Source organism: Aegilops tauschii, chromosome 3, assembly GCF_002575655.3.
Source record: "Aegilops tauschii subsp. strangulata cultivar AL8/78 chromosome 3, Aet v6.0, whole genome shotgun sequence".
Classification (NCBI taxonomy): Eukaryota; Viridiplantae; Streptophyta; class Magnoliopsida; order Poales; family Poaceae; genus Aegilops; species Aegilops tauschii.
The window spans coordinates 520259463-520281162 of NC_053037.3; the positions used below are offsets into that span (position 1 = coordinate 520259463).

The 21700-nt window shown below is 45.3% G+C and overlaps 1 protein-coding gene and 2 pseudogenes across 1 annotated transcript; 1 reads left to right on the forward strand and 2 right to left on the reverse strand.

The window, feature by feature from the left end:
* Positions 1-229: 229 nt before the first annotated feature.
* Positions 230-21700, forward strand: part of LOC109760255 (uncharacterized acetyltransferase At3g50280-like) — a 210825-nt pseudogene continuing 189354 nt past the window's right edge.
* Positions 4496-6382, reverse strand: LOC120975977 (uncharacterized). Its single transcript, XM_073510956.1, has 2 exons — positions 4783-6382; positions 4496-4698 (listed from the first exon to the last, which is right to left on the reverse strand). The coding sequence occupies exon 1, from the start codon at positions 6251-6253 to the stop codon at positions 4979-4981; it is 1275 nt and encodes a 424-aa protein (XP_073367057.1). The 5' UTR covers positions 6254-6382; the 3' UTR covers positions 4496-4698; positions 4783-4978.
* LOC109769259 (probably inactive leucine-rich repeat receptor-like protein kinase At5g48380) lies at positions 9508-10289 on the reverse strand (annotated as a pseudogene).

The window sequence follows — 21700 nt, forward strand, 5'->3', positions numbered from 1 at the left end:
GCATGTCCATTTTTTTAAGTTAAACAAAATCAACCAAATCGTGACTTTCATTTTTCTGTAAAATGTAACAGATCAACAGCCAATATACAACCACCTCCAATCCAAGCCAGCAACCGCATGGCAAATGTGGTGATGAGCAACCTAAAAACAAAGAATGTCTAGTCTAGATAAAATGAGTGGAAGCATTAGCATCGAACATATGGAAGCGAGCGCGGTTCGGCAAAGAAATATGGAAGCGAGCTCGGCTGACACCGTCCGGATCGTGTCCCGGCGCATGGTCCGGCCGTCGCACGGTGCCATGCCGGTGCAGCCGTCGGAGGACATCCACCTCACGCCGTGGGACCTCTGCTGCATCGGCATGGAGTATATCCAGAGGGGGGTACTCCTGTCCAAGCCTACCGCCGGAGGTGAGATGAGCTGCCTCGTCGACACACTCGCGTCCTCCCTTGCGCGCGCCCTGGGACGGTACTACCACCTCGCCGGCCGGCTCGCCGTCGAGGAGCACGGCGACAGGACAATCATCGTCCCGCTGCGCTGCACCGGGGAAGGCGCCGAGCTCGTCCACGCGGCGGCGCCCGGCGTGGCCGTCGCAGACATCGTCGGCTCGGTGTACACCCCGTCGCCGGTGGTCTGGGGATTTTTCCCGTTGAACGGGCTCCGTGGCGCGGACGCGGCCATCGTGTCGCTCCCCGTGCTGTGGGCGCAGGTCACCGAGCTCGCCGACGACATCTTTATCGGCATGTCGATGAATCACTCTGTCGGTGATGGCACCTCCTTCTGGGAGTTGTTCAACGCATGGTCGGCGATCAACCGAGGCGACAAACGCATGGTGAGATGGTCTCCACGCCGGCGCGGGTGCACCGAAGGTGGTTCGTCGACACGAGCCCCGTGCCGATACCCTTTCCGTTCAGCAAGCTGCAGGACGTCGTCCAGCGGTTCGAGCTCCCGCCGGTGCGAGAAGGCTTCTTCTCCTTCTCCGCGGCGAGCGTCAAGAAGCTCAAGGCGAGGGCGAACGACGAGATGGCCGCCGGCGCCGCCATCTCCTCGCTCCAGGCCCTGCTCGCGCACCTCTGGCGGGCAGTATCCCGCGCCCGGCGCCTCCCGCCGGTGCAGGAGACGTTATGCGCCGTGACCGTCGGGTGCCGGGGGCGCATGCGCGGCATCCCGGCGGACTACCTGGGAAACGCCATAGAGATCCGCGTAGCCGGCTGCACCGTCGGCGAGATCCTGGACAACGGACTGGGCTGGACGGCGTGGCAGCTGAACAGCGTCGTGGGGTCGTCCGACGAGGCGGGCGTGCAGGAGTTGAAGTAAGTAATTCAGGAGTACTTTCCAACTCATTTCGTGTGAAATTGGCGAAGGATAAGCATCGGTTTGCAGTTTTAAAGATGAATGCATGTGGTGCATTTTAACCAGGTCCAAACCTTCAGAGTTTCAGAGTGTCGCACAAAACTCTACAGCCACGAGCAGGTTACATTACTCACAAATATTAGTTTATGTATCAGTCACCAGTTCACCACCTTTATCCATAAATGCATCACTGGTAAATTTTCACAGGCACCAATCAAACAGCCCCATATAGTGCAAGAACAGCAGCAAGAGAATTTCTTTTGTATCTGCTTCCAAGAAGTTTAATCTATTGCGCACTTCATGTTCCTTATGTTAGTTGTTTCATGAAGCTCATACCACACCAGTAACTAATACTATCTATTAAATCCAGCACAGTACATACAATAGATCTTGAGCAAGCAAGAGGTAACATTACTTGCAGACATGTTTAATTTGATCGTAAATTGGAATTGGGACCAATAAGACATTTGGCTTTGCCTCTATCTCTTGATAGGACCAAAGCTGCAGATTCATGAATGATCACTAAAGATATGATATGACAGATAAAGTTGTATACAAGGCTCTGACAAAAAGAGGCGTGCGTCACACTGATAGTAAACAATGTACTTGCAATATCAGGAATACACTTGGTCTTTTTTTAATCTCCTTTGTGCTTAGGGGTCTTATAGAATCCAGCAATGTGTATAGGATCGTAAATTCCAGTGATTTGGGAGTGCTTCTTCTATTGTTCAGAGTCACACTTGGTACAGGTCAAACAAAAAGGGAAATAACATGTGTGAATGATATAGCACCAATTTGTACAGAATCATAAAATAAGGTCCAAGAGATTGTGGTGCCACATGGACACAGTTGCTGCAACTTTCTTTCTTTAGATTTTGATGCTGAAGTTTCGGAATCACTTTTTTTAAGGCACATTCAGATGTAGTAGTTTAGCATTGAGTTGTTCTGTTTTAGAATTTTCGATTATTTTCTTACACTAACTAGCCCTATAACTTCCAGAACTTGGTTTTTCGTTTGTGGAGTTGGGTTTTCGAAGCATGAACTACTGTAAACTTGGATACGGTACCTGGTTTCATTAATGATAATGTAAAGCAGGGAGGAGGGGGCTTTGGTCTCCTGTTCATGTAAAAAAACATACATGACTTTTTCACTAATGACTCAAAAATAAACCAGCGAATGGATTAGTATATAAAAAAAACAGATTTTGAACAAAAAAGCCCAGTGCTAATGTATAGCACGTGCCAACCCAGGGGATGCAATTGCGCTATTTTTTTACGGTTGTGCCCTCATAGGGGATCTTTTTGCTGCATTATTTTGGTCCGTGCGCATTTATCGGTGCTGGGTCACGGGTTGGGCTCCGTGGCCTCTTTTATTTATTCTCTTTGGCATCTTTCGCAGCTGACAACCGTGCATGATCCCTGTGTTGGCACTGCAGTAGGCGAAGTCTGCTTAATAAACCGGTCACGCTTCAATTAAACTTCCAGTATGGTACTAACGACGCGCGCCGCGAACGGAAACCAGCGCCATCTTTCTCTCTCGCGTGGACACGAAAATAAGCCAGCCCATGCGGCCCAATGTCGGCCGCAAATTCTATAAAAAAAAGAAGCTATTCGGCCGCTTCCCCTCAGAGAAAAAAAAACTATTCGGTCGCTCGCTCTCGCCTCGCTGTAGGGCTCACTCCGCCGCCGGGGAAGAGCAGCCGCTGCTCCGCCGTCAGGGCGCGATACGCCTAGCCGCACCCCGGATCCGAGGAGCAAGATTCGTCGATGTGGCCGAGCTGTCGAGGCCATGTAGCCCACGCGGCTGTCTCCGTCGGGCCGCGACGCGCCTAGCCGTGGAGTCGACGAGCCGGCCGCTGCCCCGCGACGGCCCAGAGCAAGCGTTAACGACGCCGCCGAGGTGTCGACGCCACGAAGCCAACGCCGCCGTCTGCTCAGTTGATTGAATTGCATTGCTCGGTACTGGGGAGATTGGACAATTTGCCCCACTTTACTCGGGCATTAGATGATTTGCCCCAGTTTACATGGGATTAGATCATTTGCCCCACTTTTCATTTTTCTTTTGATGATTTGCCCTTTTTAATTACTGAAATCAGTTTTGAATTTCTATCCCTTTTTTCCCATGCGAAAAGACACAATTGCCCCTGTAGCTAATTTACAATTCTTCTATAATCTTCTCTGCTTTTGGACTGGTCCTAGTTCCATCGACGAGTTCACTATTCTCGGGACCCCACTATTCTCTAGTTCAACGCCTTTCCTCTGTTCTTCATTCCCCAATAATCATACCACAGGAAGCTAATGGAGGAAGCCGACGACGGCACCTTGACCCCCATCTTGGCAGCAGCGGCCCCGCGCAGCAGCTCCCGCTGCAGATCGTCGGCCCGGTGCACGGTGGCTCCAGCAGCAGCTCCTCGGCCCGGCGAGGCGGCTCCCGCTGCAGCTCGGCAGCTCGGCGGCCCGGCGCGGCAGCTCCCACTGCAGGTCGTCGGCCCGGAGCGGCGGCTCCCGCTGCAGCTCCTCGGCCCTGGGAGGCGGCTCCCGTTGCAGCTCGGCGGTCCACCGCGGTGAATCCCGCTGCAGCTCGGCGGACCGGCGGGTACCCGGGGCTCCCGCTGCAACTCGGAGCTGCAGAAGGTGCACTCGTTGCTGGTAAAAACTAAGTTCTTCTAGTGATTCATGGATTTACAATTTTTTTTGTGTCTGAGCTCATTGCGTTGCCGGTAATAGCCATGGTTGGACGACAGTGTTGATAGTACTAATTACCCTAGCAGCTGGTACTACTTCAATCATGGAGCTGGGTACTTTGTATAAAATACTTCGTTCAGTTATCTCCTCCAGATGCTTTAGACTTTAATTGTATCACACTGAAAACATATGCTTCATCTATTGTTGGATCTCCTTTAGTCACAGGTGAGAGATCTATATATATGCTGTGCATCCTGGCATATGCACTTTGTTGGAAATTGGCAGCATATAACAGCTTCATAGATAAAACAAAATAGACCGACAACATATGTTCACTTAGCACATGGAATTGAGAGAATAGATCACCCCGAAATCACAAACTGATGCCACAAAAAGGTTGCTCGGTTCAAATGAAATGATCCGAGTTTACATGAAGCAAAAAATATCTTTGAAATTTGTCTGAAATTGACAAATTTCAACACATCTCAGAATTTAAAATAGCAATTCAATGCACTAAGATTAGAGCTTCTTCCTCTTTGGGGTCAACTTTTTCTTGCATGTTGTAGAGCGTGAAGGGAAGTGAGAAGTAGGTGATGCTACAGAATCAATAGTTGTCCCACATGGTTGTGATGCATCGTCTCCAGCTATGGCCATAGCAAGCCTCCTGCATGTTTACACACCAATGTTATAAAAGTAAGATTTTTCTTTTGCATGAATCAAATGTTCATATGACAGATATAATAGTTACCTCCTTGTGATAGGCCCAGGGCTGTTATGAAGGCTGGGAGGCAGTGTTATTGTTGTTGTGCGTGTAGGTGTCGCAACAACAACTGGAGCGAGCTCATGCGCAGACACGTCACTAGAAAGTTCAATCACACCGGATGTTACCAATGGTATAATATTTCTAATTTGATACTAATATAGACGAGATACTAGTGCATGGGTTACCTCTTTTTAGCTTCATTTTGTTTGCAAGTTGCTTTCATGTGCCCCAATATCCCACAATCTTTGCACCTATTTTTACTGCCAAATCTCTTCTTTTCTTTTTCCTTCTCTTTCTCACCTCCTTCTTGGCTATTTGTTTTGCCATTATCATCTTTTTTCTTCCGTTTGCTGCCACCACCACCACCTTCTTCAAGGCAACTTTTGATTCTCTGCTTCCTCCGTCTCCCAACAGATCTCTTTAAAACCGGTGGCACCATTTCGAAATCTATATTAACATGAGGCCATTGAGACTTGTCTGTGATTGGTTCAATCTCTCCAGCATAGGCAGCCCGGAACCTACTCACGGAGTAGTACTCATGTACATATGGATGAAAATTTACATCTGCCGTCTCTATAAGGAATGCAAGTGCATGCTCACAGGGCTTTCCAGTGTGTTGCCATTCTAGGCAAGTGCACTCACGGCTGCCTATCTTCACAACATGCCTAAGATTATTTTTGCTAGTGTCCTTCACCTCACAACTTTCTCCCGTTGATCTTCCAACAACCAAATGGTCAAGTTGCCTAGTTCTATTATTTATTTGTTGAATGATGGCAGGCAATATCTCTCCCTGAAGCATTTCCCCAATCCTTCTCCTTCTATAAACAAGTATCATAATTTTCTCTCTTATTGCATCGGCTAGCTCATCCATGGGCAGCTCTTTTGTTCCTTTGATCCAGCTATTGAAGCACTCGGCTAGATTATTGTGAATGTAATCACATTTTATTTTTGTGTTGAAGTCGCATCTCATCCACTTTAAGTTATGATAGGTACACAAGTAGACACTCACTGCAGGTTCAGCTTCAAATATCTTGGCCATATGATAGTTAAATGTTTCCAGACGATAAGCCTTGGCTGCTGGCCACATGCGACCAAAAACATCTCCATGAAACTTTTTTTTGAAGTTTGCCATTAGATGCCTAAAGCATTCCCTTTGCTCAGCTTGAGGAAACACAATTTTAACTGCATTCTCTAACCCTTTGCATGCATCAGTACAAATAGCTAGAGTTTGAAGATGTCCTATTGCCCTATGCAGTTGTTGCATAAACCAAATCCAGTTATCCTCGGTCTCCGTAGCAAAGAAACCAAATGCTAAAGGAAACATCCAATTTTGTCCATCTAGTGCTGTACATGCTGCTAATTGACCATTCCACTTTCCAGTCAAAAATGTGGAGTCTACACTGACATATGGTCTACAACCAGCCAAGAAGCCATCAATGCACGGCTTAAGTGCCATAAAAAATCTGCGGAAATGCACTTCACCTCTTTCCCTCTTGACATCAACCTCGACAATGCTACCGGGAGATCTTTTATCAATCTTAGCTTTGAAGTTCAATAACGACTGAAAGCTTTTTCCCCAGGTCCCATATAAACTATTCTTGGCCCTTTCTTTTCCCTTGTTAACAGTATGATACCCAATAGTACATTTGTGCTTGTAGCTTTATTCGGAGCTCGCTGGCACCAATGTTTGGTTCAGTTTGAATATACCCCATTGCCTTTTCTGCCACCCATGCTTGGTCTGCCATGCTTGTTGTCACTGCAGCGGTTGATGAACACTTATGAGGCTTTACTATCTTGTTAACCTGCAGAAAACACAATACAAACCATCAGTTGCAAGTAATTTATAAAAGATATTTTCAACATAAAAAACTATTCATGTTAGATAAGTTTGTACCCTGACTATTTTTCCATCTTCTATTGTCCTAGCAGTTATTCTCCAAGGACATGCATTTCCTTTACAGTGACCCAAAAATCTAGTAGTGTCACTATCCTTGATCTTGATGTCAAACTTGCCTCTAATAGCAAATGTTCTGATGAGCATCCTAAACTCGTTCATTGAACGAAACAAAGATCCTTCCTGTATCACAGGATGTTCCTTATCATACCAAAAGTGATCCTCTTCAGGCATATGGTCAGGCACAGGAAGAGCCGCATCAACAAGTAAATCCTCATCAATATCAGCCACACATGCATCAACATCTGCAATGGAGGCTTTCATGGCTGCTTCAGATACAATTTTCCGATGCTCAGGTTCGTCATTGATGCCAAGCACCGAGCACATGTTCTCTTCTGTTATAGGAACATCAATTTCGTCATCATTCATTGGTGCTATCTCAATCTGGGACCAATCAACACTTCCTACCATAGTTGATACATATGAATCATTACTAGCCACCCGCCGAGACCTACTTGGAAAATAAATAAAGTTTTTTAGTTATGAAGGGGACATAAGGGCATCATCTAATTAGTTACCAACTATTAAAAGTATGCTACATGTATGCAACGCAGGAAGCTAAGGATAAGGAAGTCTATCAAAGTCTGCAATCAGTAAAAAAAGGTCGCTGACATCCTGACTTCCATTCTGTTATGTTAGGAAACAAGTAAGAAATGGTTTAACTTTTCATTTTCCAGTAGAACTAAGATCCTCCTAGAGGTATTCATCCACATGGTTTAAAGATTTGGATAATTTCAGAAGTTTATACTCCTGAATCCTGATAATCATATGTCCATCATTGTCTTGCAGTTGCAGGGGTTACTACAAGTGTAGCAGCGTTAGGGGCTGCCTAGCGAGGACGCATGCCAAGAGGTTCTAACCCTGCTTGTGGCACTGTGTGTGTTTGGGGTGGGGTGGGAGGGAGGGGAAATCATATACTGACCAATCTGGAGTAGATCGTGGTGATCCATGGATGCAAGAGTCGCCTCCCTGTTCGGCAGTAGGTGGAATCGTCTCAGCGGCCATCTGTGTGAAGCTTCGCTGTCCGGGGGTCATTGGAGTTGATGGCTTCGTGGCCGGCGGTGGATCCGCCTCTCCACTAGCCATGAACCATGAACCTGACGTCACAAGCAACAGAATCAATCTATGATTTGTGAGTAGCTGGTTCCGTTGGGTAGAGCCATGTAAAGAAAGTAGATACGATTTGTTCCCTGTTAATTAGTTGCTTCGGTTGGACGTGGCCTTGTAAAGAGAAAAGATCTGTACAGTACCAAATTGTAAATTAGCCACAGGGGCAACTGTGTCTTTTCGCATGGGGAAAAAAGGGATAGAAATTCGAAAATGATTTCAGTAATTGAAAAGGGCAAATCATCAAAAGAAAAATGAAAAGTGGGGCAAATGATCTAATCCCATGTAAACTGGGGCAAATCATCTAATGCCCAAGTAAAGTGGGGCAAATCATCTCGGTACTGTCACTGGATGTTCCCGACTACTTGTCTTGCCTTGCACTACTTGTCTCACTGGATGTTTCAGTTGGAACCAGGAGAGAAGCGACGGCAGAAAAGAAGGAAAATGCCATCTTGAGATGTAATTGATGTGAATCAAGAGTAAAATACAGTGAATGGTGTGACTGAATTTGAGTTTCAGATTGTAATGTGATTTGAGAGTGGAGTTGAGTGAATAGTTTGACTGAATGCAAAATTCAGGGTTGTACACTGATGGAAATTGGGATTGCTAAAAAATATTGAATGTGACCTTGCATACATAACCTGTAGGTGCATTGAACAAAAGCCATGCCAAACCGGACAGTATATCTCTGGAAGGAATGTCAAGAGATTGAGCATTTTTAATTGCTACTCAGAATTGAAGCATAATTGGACTAAACTAAGTGGCAAAAACCTTCAGAGTTTGGTAGAGGAGGAAGTCTACAGTTACTAAAACATAAACTGTTGCCTGCTAGTACTTGCTAGACCAGTAGCTGTATACCAACAAGAATACCCATGGTCCAGATTTCTCGTGCATATGCAAGGTTCTCAGTGTCAATGGAAAGATGATCGGTATGCATCTTTTCATAATTGAAATATGCACTACAGGCAAACCAAAGCGCTGGCACTTGCGACTGGCTAGGTATACATATTTGTTACTTCAATATGTTCCGGAATTGAAATAAACTGAGGTTACTGTTCAGAACAAGTGAATCATCTTTTCCAGAGAAAAAACACATATGCGAACAACGAAGGCAGGGAGCCTCTTGGAGCAGACCAAGGAGTGTAGGATCCAATACTGTAATGATCGTTGATCGTGTGGCATTTACGCGATGGTGTACCGCAACAAAGCCCCCAGTTACCAACAAAGTTCATAGGCGAAACTTCTGTAGCAAAACAGGAATAGTCCCTGATAACATGTTGCCCGCAATACTGAATGTAGTTAACCGATCTAGCTTATCGAATCGCAGAAACGGCTAGTAAATCGTTCTATAAGTTGGTTATGCTGAAGGTTGAAATAATCATTCTAGAAGAGTTTTTTTCCCTAAAGATACAGTTGATGGCTGGCATATATAGATCATAAGCAGGGAGCAGGCGGGGAACAACAAAGTTCTAGAAGAGTTGAAATACACATTACAACCAAAGCAGCCACACTTGCTAAGTTAAATATCTGGTGAACAAAAGCTAAGTAAGTTGTTCATGCAGAAATAGAAACCAACCTAAACTTGTAGTTCAAAGTGCTAATTTGGCCCATGGTTGTTCGTGACAGACAAAAGTTCCAGAACAGGTGGATCATGTGCGGAAGACATAAGGAAGGAGCCTCTCACAGCAGTACAAGTGGAAGTAGAAGGCCACCACGAACCCTAGGACGAACCCGACAGCTGCTCCGATACTGGACTCGCCGTTGATCCTGCGCAGCGTCCATCTTTGACTCCTGGGGCACTCGTCCAATGGTGCACCACAAAGGTCCTGGTTACCAGCAAAGTATAAAGGTGAGAAGACATGTGCAAAAGTAGGAATAGGCCCCGACAAGAAGTTATCTGCGACACTGAACGTGGTTAACCGACTGAGCATGCTGAACCGCTCTGGAATTTGACCGCTGAGTTGGTTATGTTGAAGTTTCAATACATTCAGGTATGCTAAATTTGTGATACTTTGTGGGATTTCACCTGAAAATCTATTGTTCGAGAGAGCCAGATACGTCAGATATGGCATGTGCTTTGCGATGTCATAGGGAATCGGTCCTGAAAATTTGTTATTCGACAGGTCCAGACCACTCATGCTTGTGCAATCTTGAAGACCTTCAGAAAATGGGCCTGTAGTCCTAGATTGCCGAGTCGCAGAGAGAGAACTTTGTTCTCGTCGGGATGCCAGCATTCCACACCAGTAAATCGGCATATGTACCCATCATAGCTAGATCTGTCAAAATCCCAAGAGGAATTGAGTACACCATCGAAATCAATCACTGACTGTTTTATAGACCTCAGGCACTGGATATCAAGCTCAGAACCAAAACACAATGATGAGCTTCTCAAGAGGAGAAACAAAAGGAGGAACTTGGTATCATCAGCCATCACAAACGGGGAATGAAACAAACAGTTGCTCCGCCGAAAGTTGCAGCTTGTCAAATCCAGCTTCACTTGATCAAGACATGTGCAAGAACGCTTAAAAACTCCGATTCAATCAAATAAGAAAATAAGACATGAAGACACTACAAAGCAGACTTCAAAAAGGCAATAGGACATTTTCACTTTCTTCGCTGATCTCATGGACAAGATGAGGTGTTTCAGAAAAACTCACCCGGCGGCCGGCGGCCGGCGCTCGGCCAAAACTTGCAGCTTGCCAAAGCAAAAGCCACCACGTGCAATTATTCAACGGGCGCTTTCGAAACGAAGAATCCCTCCAATAGAGCACATCACATTTTTCCTGTTAATTTATCAAGTCTTGTAGACGGAACATTGCACCAAGGCAACCGAAACGCGGTCGCGGCCGGCCGGCCGGCCAACAGCCGGCAAGACGGTCATGGTCAGTGTTGGGATATCCTCCTCATGTGGGCTGTGAGCAGATGACCATTTGAGGCCTTTTAGGCAGCCCAAAGTGGTGCAGAAGCCCACTACCCATTAGGGTTATGACCTAGGGTCATTTTGGACTTTGCACATCAGTGGATGGGGATGCTTTACCCTTCATCCAGCAGCCACCACCAAGTGTGACGAAAATCAGTTCATCCTCCAAGAGAGAAGAAGAGAGAAAACCAAGAGAGCAAGGGAAGAAGAGGAAGATTGAAGGAAGAAGAAAAGGGAGCTCCTCCCCAAGGTTGTGATGGTCCAGATCCACTACCTTGTCTCCTTCAAGCTTCGGTTCCACCATCTTCGGTGAGATTGTTCCAATCCCTAGTTCTTGAGTCCCAAATCTTGTTGTGTTCATCCAAGATTCAGAAATCTTGATGTATGAGATCCTCTAGTGCTGTCTAGAGAAGAACTTGTTGTATCCCACATTTGATAATAGTGGAAGAGGATTTGGGTGGCTTCGGCCCGTGGTTTTTTCCCTCAAGTTGAGGGGTTTTCCACATAAAAATCTGGTGTCTCTTTGTTGATGCTTGGTGCTGTCCAAAAACTTACTCCTACCACAAGACACTAGGTTGAGGAGTGTCTTGCCTGCTGAGTAACATTTTCTGCCTCCATATATGCTGCTGCATATGTTTCCTTCCGTGCTAAGCAACGATCCTTGAGTTAGTACATGATGTGGTGCTAAGATTACTTGTTTCCGCTACAGTTTCAGTTAACCACAAGTACAATTGTGTGCTAATTTCCCAACAGAGTGGCATCAGAGCCTTGGTTGCTTAGAAGGTTGCAAATCCCAGTTGCTTGATTGTTGCTGGAAGTGCTGCTCACAATGGCTTTGGAAGAAAGCGCTACTACAGTGGCATGATAAAACTTGATTCTTCCAATTACTCGTTATGGAAGCCCATGATGGAAGACATCCTTTATTGCAAGGATTTGTATGAGCCAATTGTGAAAGACAAGATACCCACAGGTGTCACGGAAGTAGAATGGAGAGTGTTGCACAGAAAGGCAGTAGGTATGATTCGGTTGTATATCAACCACAATATTTTCCACCATGTTGCAAATGACACAAATGCTTATGAGATGTGGCAGAAGTTGGAGTCTATGTATGAGAGGAAGACATCAATGAACAAGGCCTCGGTGATAAAAAGACTTGCAAAGCTTGAGTACCGAGATGGCACAAGTGTGATTGAGCACTTGAATGTCTTCCAATGCCATATAAATCAACTTTCAACCATGAAGATCAACTTTGAGGATGAGGTGCAAGCATTGTTGCTGCTGAGTTCCATGCCTGATAGTTGGAACACGCTTGTTGTGTCACTTAGCAATTCAGCTCCGGATGGGAAGCTGACTTTGGAGGTGGTGAAGAACAGTATGCTGAATGAAGAAGCCAGAAAGAAGGAAAAGGGTGATGCCTCTTCTTCTGATACGTATGTGGCCGAAACCCATGGGAAGAATGAAAACCGTGGACATAGCAATACAAGATTTCAACAAGGCAAAAATAAATCCAAGGGGAGATCAAAGTCAAAACAGAGAAAAAATATTACTTGCTTTCATTGTGGCAATCCGGGACACATAAAGAGCGAGTGCAGGAAGTACAAAAGAGAGCTTGCAGAGGGAAAACTCACCAAGAAAACCGAGCAAAAGGCTGAGACCAGTTCAGCCATGACTGCAACAGATGAGGACTATCTAGTCATTGAAGATGAAGATTGCTATAGTGCTGTTCGTGATGAGGCCATGAGTTGGGTTGTGGATTCATGTGCGTCCTTCCACATCACATCACACAAGGAGTATTTCACATCTTACACTAGTGGTGTTACTGGCCAAGTGAGGATGGGAAATAGTGGTTCGTCAGCAATTGTTGGCAAGGGCTCTATATGCATTGAAACAAACACAGGTTGCAGATTGGTGCTCGATGATGTGAGGCATGTTCCCGACATAAGGCTGAATTTGTTTTCAGTGGGCAAGCTTGATGATATCAAACATCCTAGTTATTTTGGTGAAGGAAAATGGAAGCTCACCAAAGGATCTTTGATTGTGGCTCGAGGAAGTAAGCAAGGTAATCTCTATGTGACTAAAACCAAGTTGTGCAATGAGGTGTTGAACATTGCTGAAAAAGACACTTCGGTTGAATTGTGGCACAAGAGGCTTGGGCATATGAGTGAGAAGAGCATGCATGCTCTTGCTCGCATGGAGTACCTCCCTGAGTTGAAAGGTATATCCTTGAAACCCTGTGCACATTGTTTTGCTGGAAAACAACGTAGGGCTGCATTTCGTACACTCCCTCCACATCGTGCAGAAAATGTTCTTGATATTGTGCACACTGATGTTTGCTCCATGACTGAAAAATCTCATGGTGGAGCATTATACTTTGTGACTTTTATTGATGACCATTCCAGAAAGGTTTTTGTGTATGTGCTGAAACACAAATTTCAGACGCTTGAAGCCTTCAAGGAGTTCCATGCCAAAGTTGAAAGAGAAACTGGCAGGAAATTGAAGTGCGTGAGATCAGACAATGGTGGTGAATACAGAGGTCCTTTTGAAAGGTATTGCAGAAAATTTGGTATCAGGCTTGAGAAGAGTCCACCAAAGACACCCCAGCTCAATGGTCTTGTAGAGAGAATGAACAGGACACTCACAGAGAGGGTCACAGCTATGCTCTCTCATGCTCATTTACCTAATTCATTTTGGGCTGAAGCATTGATGAATGCTATGTTGTTGTTAACCTATCTCCTTCAGTTCCTCTTGCAGGTGATATTCCTCAGAGAGTTTGGTCAGGAAAGGAGGTATCATACAAGAACTTGAAGGTCTTTGGTTGCAGGGCATTTGTACATGTTCCAAGGGACGAGAGATCCAAGCTTGATAGCAAGACAAATCAGTGCATCTACCTCAGCCAACCAAGTGAAGAGTTTTTCTACATGTTGTGGGATCCAGTAAATAGGAAGATTGTGAGAAGCCGAGATGTGGTGTTCATTGAAGATGAAACAATAAAAGATATTGGGAAACCAGAGAAGCCAATGACCAACACACCTCAGGTTGATATGGATCCAATCCGTCCTCCTCTCGTGCATGACAATCATGGGGGAGATGATGACACTGAAGACAGTGGAGATGCAACTGATCAAGGCAGTACAAGTCAAAGTGGCGAGCAACCATCAAGTGATGATGATGATGAAGCTGGTAATGATGATACCAACGAAAATCCACCTGATTCACCACCAGTGCAGCAGCAAAGAAGAAGTGAAAGAGGTCACATTCCTTCTTCTAAATATCCACCACATCAATATGTGTTGATGACAGATGCAGGTGAGCGCTCATGCTATGAGGAGGCAATGTCTGATGAGAACTAGGAAGAATGGTCAGAAGCCATGCAGGATGAGATGAATTCCCTGTATGAGAATGATACCTTTGAGTTGGTGAAACTGCCAAAGGTCAAGAAAGCACTCAAGAACAAGTGGGTGTACAGAGTGAAGACTGAAGAAAACACCTCACATCCAAGGTACAAGGCCAGATTGGTTGTGAAAGGATTCAGTCAGAAAAAGGGCATTGATTATGGTGAGATATTCTCTCAAGTGGTCAAGATGTCTTTGATCCGAGTTGTGCTTGGCATGGCTGCCACCATGGACTTGGAAATTGAACAACTTGATGTGAAGACATCATTCTTACATGGTGACCTAGAGGAGGAGATATACATGGAGCAGCCAGAGGGATTCATGGTTGCAGGCAAGGAGCACTTAGTTTGCAAATTGAAGAAGAGCTTGTATGGCTTGAAGCAAGCTCCTCGGCAGTGGTACAAGAAGTTTGAGTCTTTTATGACTGGGCTTGGTTACCATAAAGCACAACCTGATCATTGTGTCTTTATGAAGAGGTACGCCGAGGGTGACTTCATTATTCTCTTGTTGTATGTTGATGATATGCTGATTGTTGGAAATGGCAGAAAGAGGATTGCTCTCCTCAAGAAGGCATTGAGTAAATCATTTGCCATGAAGGATTTAGGACCAGCTAAGCAAATACTTGGCATGAAGATCTCCCGTGATAGATCAAAGAAGCTGCTTTGGCTCTCACAGGAAAGATACATTGAGAAGGTACTTGAAAGGTTCAATATGAAAGATGCAAAATCTGTTATCTCTCCGCTTGCAGGCCATCACAAACTGAATTCTAAACAATGTCCTACAAGCAAGAAGGAGAAAGAAGAAATGAGGAAAGTACCTTACCAATCTGCTGTGGGCAGTTTGATGTATGCCATGGTATGCACTAGGCCTGACATTGCCTATGCAGTTGGAGTTTTTAGCCGGTTCATGAAAAATCCAGGTAAAGCTCACTGGGAAGCAGTGAAGTGGGTTCTCAGGTATCTCAAGGGTACTTCTACATCTTGTCTATGCTTTGGAAATGGTGATCCTATATTGCAGGGCTATACAGATGCAGATTATGCAGGTGACAAGGATCATAGGAAGTCCACATCCGGATACCTGATGACTTATGCGGGGGAGTAGTGTCATGGCAATCAAGATTGCAGAAATGTGTCTCTACATCAACTACAGAAGCTGAGTATATTGCAGCAGTTGATGCTGGCAAGGAGGTTTTGTGGATGAAGAACTTCTTGCAAGAGCTCGGCATGAAGCAAGAGAAGTATGTTCTGTTTTGTGACAGTCAGAGTGCTATTCATCTTGCCAAGAATTCAAGCTATCACTCTTGAACCAAGCACGTTGATGTGAGGTACCATTGGATTTGAGATGTTGTGAGTTCCAAGTTGCTGAAACTTGAGAAGATCCATACCGACGATGCGGACATGATGACCAAGATATTGCCAAATGAGAAGCTACAAGTATGTTGCAAGGTAGCGGGCATGGCGGTGCCCCCCTCATGAGTCGGAGGGGGAGATTTGTTGGGATATCCTCCTCATGCGGGCTGTGAGGAGATGACCATTTGAGGCCTTTTAGGCAGCCCAAAGTGGTGCAGAAACCCACTACCCATTAGGGTTATGACTTAGGGTCATTTTGGACTTTGCACATGAGTGGATGGGGATGCTTTACCCTTCATCCGGCAGCCACCACCAAGTGTGACAAAAATCAGTTCATCCTCCAAGAGAGAAGAAGAGAGAAAACCAAGAGAGTAAGGGAAGAAGAGGAAGATTGAAGGAAGAAGAAAACGGAGCTCCTCCCCAAGGTTGTGATGGTCCAGATCCACTACCTTGTCTCCTTCAAGCTTCGGTTCCACCATCTTTGGTGAGATTGTTCCAATCCCTAGTTCTTGAGCCCCAAATCTTGTATTGTTCATCCAAGATTCAGAAATCTTGATGTATGAGATCCTCTAGTGCTGTCTAGAGAAGAACTTGTTGTATCCCACATTTGATAATAGTGGAAGAGGATTTGGGTGGCTTCGGCCCGTGGTTTTTCCCCTCAAGTTGAGGGGTTTTCCACGTAAAAATCTGGTGTCTCTTTGTTGATGCTTGGTGATGTCCAGAAACTTACTCCTACCACAAGACACTAGGCTGAGGAGTGTCTTGCCTGCTGAGTAACATTTTCTGCCTCCATATATGCTGCTGCATATGTTTCCTTCCGTGCTAAGGAACGATCCTTGAGTTAGTACATGATGTGGTGCTGAGATTACTTGTTTCCGCTGCAGTTTTAGTTAACCACAAGTGTAATTGTGTGCTAATTTCCCAACAGTCAGCATGTAACGTACCAAGGAAAATAGTACTCTATTGCCCAAGAAAGTCAGGTTTATGTTAGGAGTTCCATCATATGGTGTAAGGTGATTTCTGGAAACATTAAAAATGAGGGAAAGCGTCTTTTTGTTTAGGAGTACAATGTAGACACACACACTCATGCAACGCCTACTAAAGTTCAGAATTACGGAGCTTCAGATGAAAAGTCACCATATGCGTCTCGTTGTCGATGGGAACGTCACTCTCGCTAAAACACTATTCTGTCTTAATGAGACATAAAGGTTTTCAAATATGGGGTTTTATTCCTGGTGGGTCGGGGGTAACCTCCTAATCATCCAATCACATGCTGATTCTCAAAAGTTGAGGTATTCTAGAAGAACATAAAAAAATTGGAATCCCTACAAAATGAATTTAGAAGGGAGAATATCATACGAAAACCAACGTTCAAAGAAAACTTCATGGAAAGCATGTTTGAAAGTTTCAAAAAATTCTTAAAAGAATTATCGGATGTTAAGAGGATGATGTTCTATTGTCATGTCAAATTTCAAGATAAAACACATTACGAGATGCGAGCTATGAAAAAGATAAATTCCGCAATGAATAGTGACGTTTCAGTTCGGCACTATTCTGTGTTGATTTTGTTCTTTTCATAGCTCATATCTCGTAATGTGGTTGAACTTGAAATTTCGCAAGGCAATAGAACATCACTCTCTTAACATCCAATGCTTTTTTAGATCTTTTTTGAAACTTCAAAACATCATTTTCGTGTGGTTTTCACCGGTTTCTATCGAATGTTGGTTTCATATGATATTTTCCCATGAATTTATTAGAAGATAAAGAAAGGAAAATGTAGAAATATTTTGGAGGAAGACATAAAGTTTGAGACAACTCACGAAATATTGAGGAATAATCATGGAAATTCAAGAATATGGTGATTTGCGTGAATGGTCATGAATTTTTATCAGTTTTCTTGATTATCCTTTTAGGAGAATGCTTCTGTATTTTTGTATGTTCTAGACTTCTAGTAGACTTCCTAATTTATTTGTTCATATTTCAAATTCCAAGTTGTTTTTGTAAATTTTCTAGGACATTTCTAATGTTTTCTTCATGTCTTTTGTTTTCTCAGACGTCTCCCTAATTTTTCTATAATTGCTTTTGTTTCCGTGATTTGTTAATTTTAAATGATTAATGTGTCAGGCCTTTTTTATTGCGAGAAGGATCAGATCTATTATAAAGATTCATCGGAAGTACAAAACACCTTAACATAATAAAAATTATACCGAGGTCCATGGACCACCGAACGACCACTGCCATCGCCAGAATGAGCCGCCGACGCCGCTGTCGCGGCTCCTATACCGTAGCCGGCTTGACCTTGTCGATGAAAGGACCAGCGCCCTGGAGCCGCAGTCATCGCCGTTGAATCCTTACATCGATCTGAAGAACCTGACACCAAATATCGCTGCTCCATACGCACAACGAGAAACCTTAACCTCGCCTCCCCGAGGAGCTGGCAGGAATCCACGTCGGAGCTTTGTCTAATCCGTCCCAACGGACAAACTTGAGAAGGATCGGAGCCCAGACTGACTCAAAGAAGAAGCGCCGCCATTCGACCAAACGCCGCTCCTGCCAGGATTAAAACCCTACCTATCTACTAGCCGGATCCGAGGCACCAGAAATCCGCTCCCTGCCACCGGCCACCGGAGCGGCGGGCAGAGGGGAGGCTGAAGGAAATATGCCCTAGAGGCAATAATAAAGTTATTATTTATTTCCTTATTTCATGATAAATATTTATTATTCATGCTAGAATTGTATTAACCGAAAACTTAGTACATGTGTGAATACATAGACAAACAGAGTGTCACTAGTATGCCTCTACTTGACTAGCTCATTGAATCAAAGATGGTTAAGTTTCCTAGCCATAGACATGAGTTGTCATTTGGTTAACGGGATCACATCATTAGAGAATGATGTGATTGACATGACCCATTCCGTTGGCTTAGCACTTGATCGTTAGTATGTTGCTATTGCTTTCTTCATGACTTATACATGTTCCTATGACTATGAGATTATGCAACTCCCGAATACCGGAGGAACACTTTGTGTGCTACCAAACGTCACAACGTAACTGGGTGATTATAAAGGTGCTCTACAGGTGTCTCCGATGCTGTTTGTTGAGTTGGCATAGATCGAGATTAGGATTTGCCACTCCGATTGTCGGAGAGGTATCTCTGGGCCCTCTCGGTAATGCACATCACTATAAGCCTTGCAAGCAATGTGACTAATGAGTTAGTTGCGGGATGATGCATTACGGTACGAGTAAAGAGACTTGCCGGTAACGAGATTGAACTAGGTATTGAGATACCGACGATCGAACCTCGGGCAAGTAACATACCGATGACAAAGGGAACAACGTATGTTGTTATGCGGTTTGACCGATAAAGATCTTCGTAGAATATGTGGGAGCCAATATGAGCATCTAGGTTCCACTATTGGTTATTGACCGGAGACGTGTCTCGGTCATATCTACATAGTTCTCGAACCCGTAGGGTCCGCACGCTTAAAGTTCGATGACGATCGGTATTATGAGTTTTTGTGTTTTTGATGTACCGAAGGTAGTTCAGAGTCCCGGATATGATCACGGACATGACGAGGAGTCTCGAAATGGTTGAGACGTAATGATCAGTATATTGGACGACTATGTTTGGACACCGGAAGTGTTTCGGGAGATTTCGGACATATACCGGAGTACCGGGGGGTTACCGGAACCCCCCCGGGGAGTTTATTGGGCCTATTGGGCTTTAGTGGAGAAGACGAGGGGCAGCCAAGGCAGGCCGCGCGCCCCCTCCCCCTCTAGTCCGAATTGGACAAGGAGGGGGGGCGGCGCCCCCCTTTCCTTCCTCCTCTCTCCTTCCCTTCCCCCTTCTCCTACTCCTACTAGGAAAGGAGGAGTCCTACTCCCGGTGGGAGTAGGACTCCCCCCTTGGCGCGCCCTCCTTCTTGGCCGGCCGCCTCCCCCCTAGCTCCTTTATATACGGGGGCAGGGGGCACCCCATAGACACAACAAGTTGATCATTGATCTCTCTTAGCCGTGTGCGGTGCCCCCCTCCACCATAATCCACCTCGGTCATATCGTAGCGGTGCTTAGGCGAAGCCCTGCATAGGTAACTTCATCAACACTGTCATCACTCCGTCGTGCTGACGAAGCTCTCCCTCGAAGCTCTACTGGATCGTGAGTTCGTGGGACGTTGCCGAGCTGAACGTGTGCTGAACACGGAGGTGCCGTACGTTTGGTACTGAGGATCGGTCGGTCGTGAAGACTTACAACTACATCAACCGCGTTGTCATAACGCGTCCGCTTACGGTCTACGAGGGTACGTGGACAACACTCTCCCCTCTCGTTGCTACGCATCACCATGATGTTGCGTGTGGGTAGGATTTTTTTAAAATTACTACGTTCCCCAACAGTGGCATCCGAGCCAGGTTTATGCGTAGATGTTATATGCACGAGTAGAACACAAGTGAGTTCTGGGCGATACAAGTCATACTGCTTACCAGCATGTCATACTTTGGTTCGGTGGTTGTTGGATGAAGCGGCCCGGACCGACATTACGCGTACGCTTACGCGAGACTGGTTCTAACGACGTGCTTTGCACACAGGTGGCTGGCGGGTGTCAGTTTCTCCAACTTTAGTTGAACCGAGTGTGACTACGCCCGGTCCTTGAGAAGGTTAAAACATCATTAACTTGACGAAATATCGTTGTGGTTTTGATGCGTAGGTAAGAACGGTTCTTGCTCAGCCCGTAGCAGCCACGTAAAACTTGCAACAACAAAGTAGAGGATGTCTAACTTGTTTTTGCAGGGCATGTTGTGATGTGATATGGTCAAGACATGATGCTATATTTTATTGTATGAGATGATCATGTTTTGTAACAAAGTTATCGGCAACTGGCAGGAGCCATATGGTTGTCGCTTTATTGTATGCAATGCAATCGCCCTGTAATTGCTTTACTTTATCACTAGGCAGTAGCGATAGTCGTAGAAGCAATAGTTGGCGAGACGACAACGATACCGATACGTCTCCGTCGTATCTATAATTTTTGATTGTTCCATGCCAATATTATTCAACTTTCATATACTTTTGGCAACTTCTTATATTATTTTTGGGACTAACATATTGATCCAGTGCCCAGTGCCAGTTCCTGTTTGTTGCATGTTTTATGTTTCGCAGAAACCCCATATCAAACGGAATCCAAACGGGATAAAAACGGACGGAGAATTATTTTGGAATATTTATGATTTTTGGGAAGTAAAATCAACGCGAGATGGTGCCCGAGGGGGCCACGAGGCAGGGGGCGCGCCCCAGGGGGCAGGCGCACCCTAGACCCTCGTGGGCACCCCGTAAGGCAGTTGACGCTCTTCTTTCGCCGCAAGAAAGCTAATTTTATGAGAAAGATCTGGGCGAAAGATTCACCCCAATCGGAGTTACGGATCTCCGGATATAAAAGAAACGGTGAAAGGGCAGCCAAGGGAGAACGCAGAAACAGAGAGATAGAGAGACAGATCCAATCTCGGAGGGGCTCTCGCCCCTCCCACGCCATGGGAGCCAAGTACCAGAGGGGAAACCCTTCTCCCATCTAGGGAGGAGGTCAAGGAAGAATAAGAAGAAGGGGGGCCCTCTCCCCCTTGCTTCCGGTGGCGCCGGAACGCTGCCGGGGGCCATCATCATCACCGCAATCTTCACCAACAACTTCACCGCCATCATCACCAACTATTCCCCCCTCTATGCAGTGGTGTAACCTCTCTCTTACCCGCTGTAATCTCTACTTAAACATGGTGCTCAACGCTATATATTATTTCCCAATGATGTATGGCTATCCTATGATGTTTGAGTAGATCCGTTTTGTCCTATGGGCTATTTGATGATCAAGATTGGTTTGAGTTGCATGTTTTATTATTGGTGCTATCCTATGGTGCTCTCCGTGTCGCGCAAGCGTGAGGGATTCCCGCTGTAGGGTTGGCAATATGTTCATGATTTGCTTATGGTGGGTGGCGTGAGTGACAGAAGACACAGACCCGAGTAAGTAGGTTGTTTGCGTATGGGATAAAGGGGACTTGATACTTTAATGCTATGGTTGGGTTTTACCTTAATGATCTTTAGTAGTTGCGGATGCTTGCTAGAGTTCCAATAATAAGTGCATATGATCCAAGTAGAGAAAGTATGTTAGCTTATGCCTCTCCCTCAAATAAAATTGCA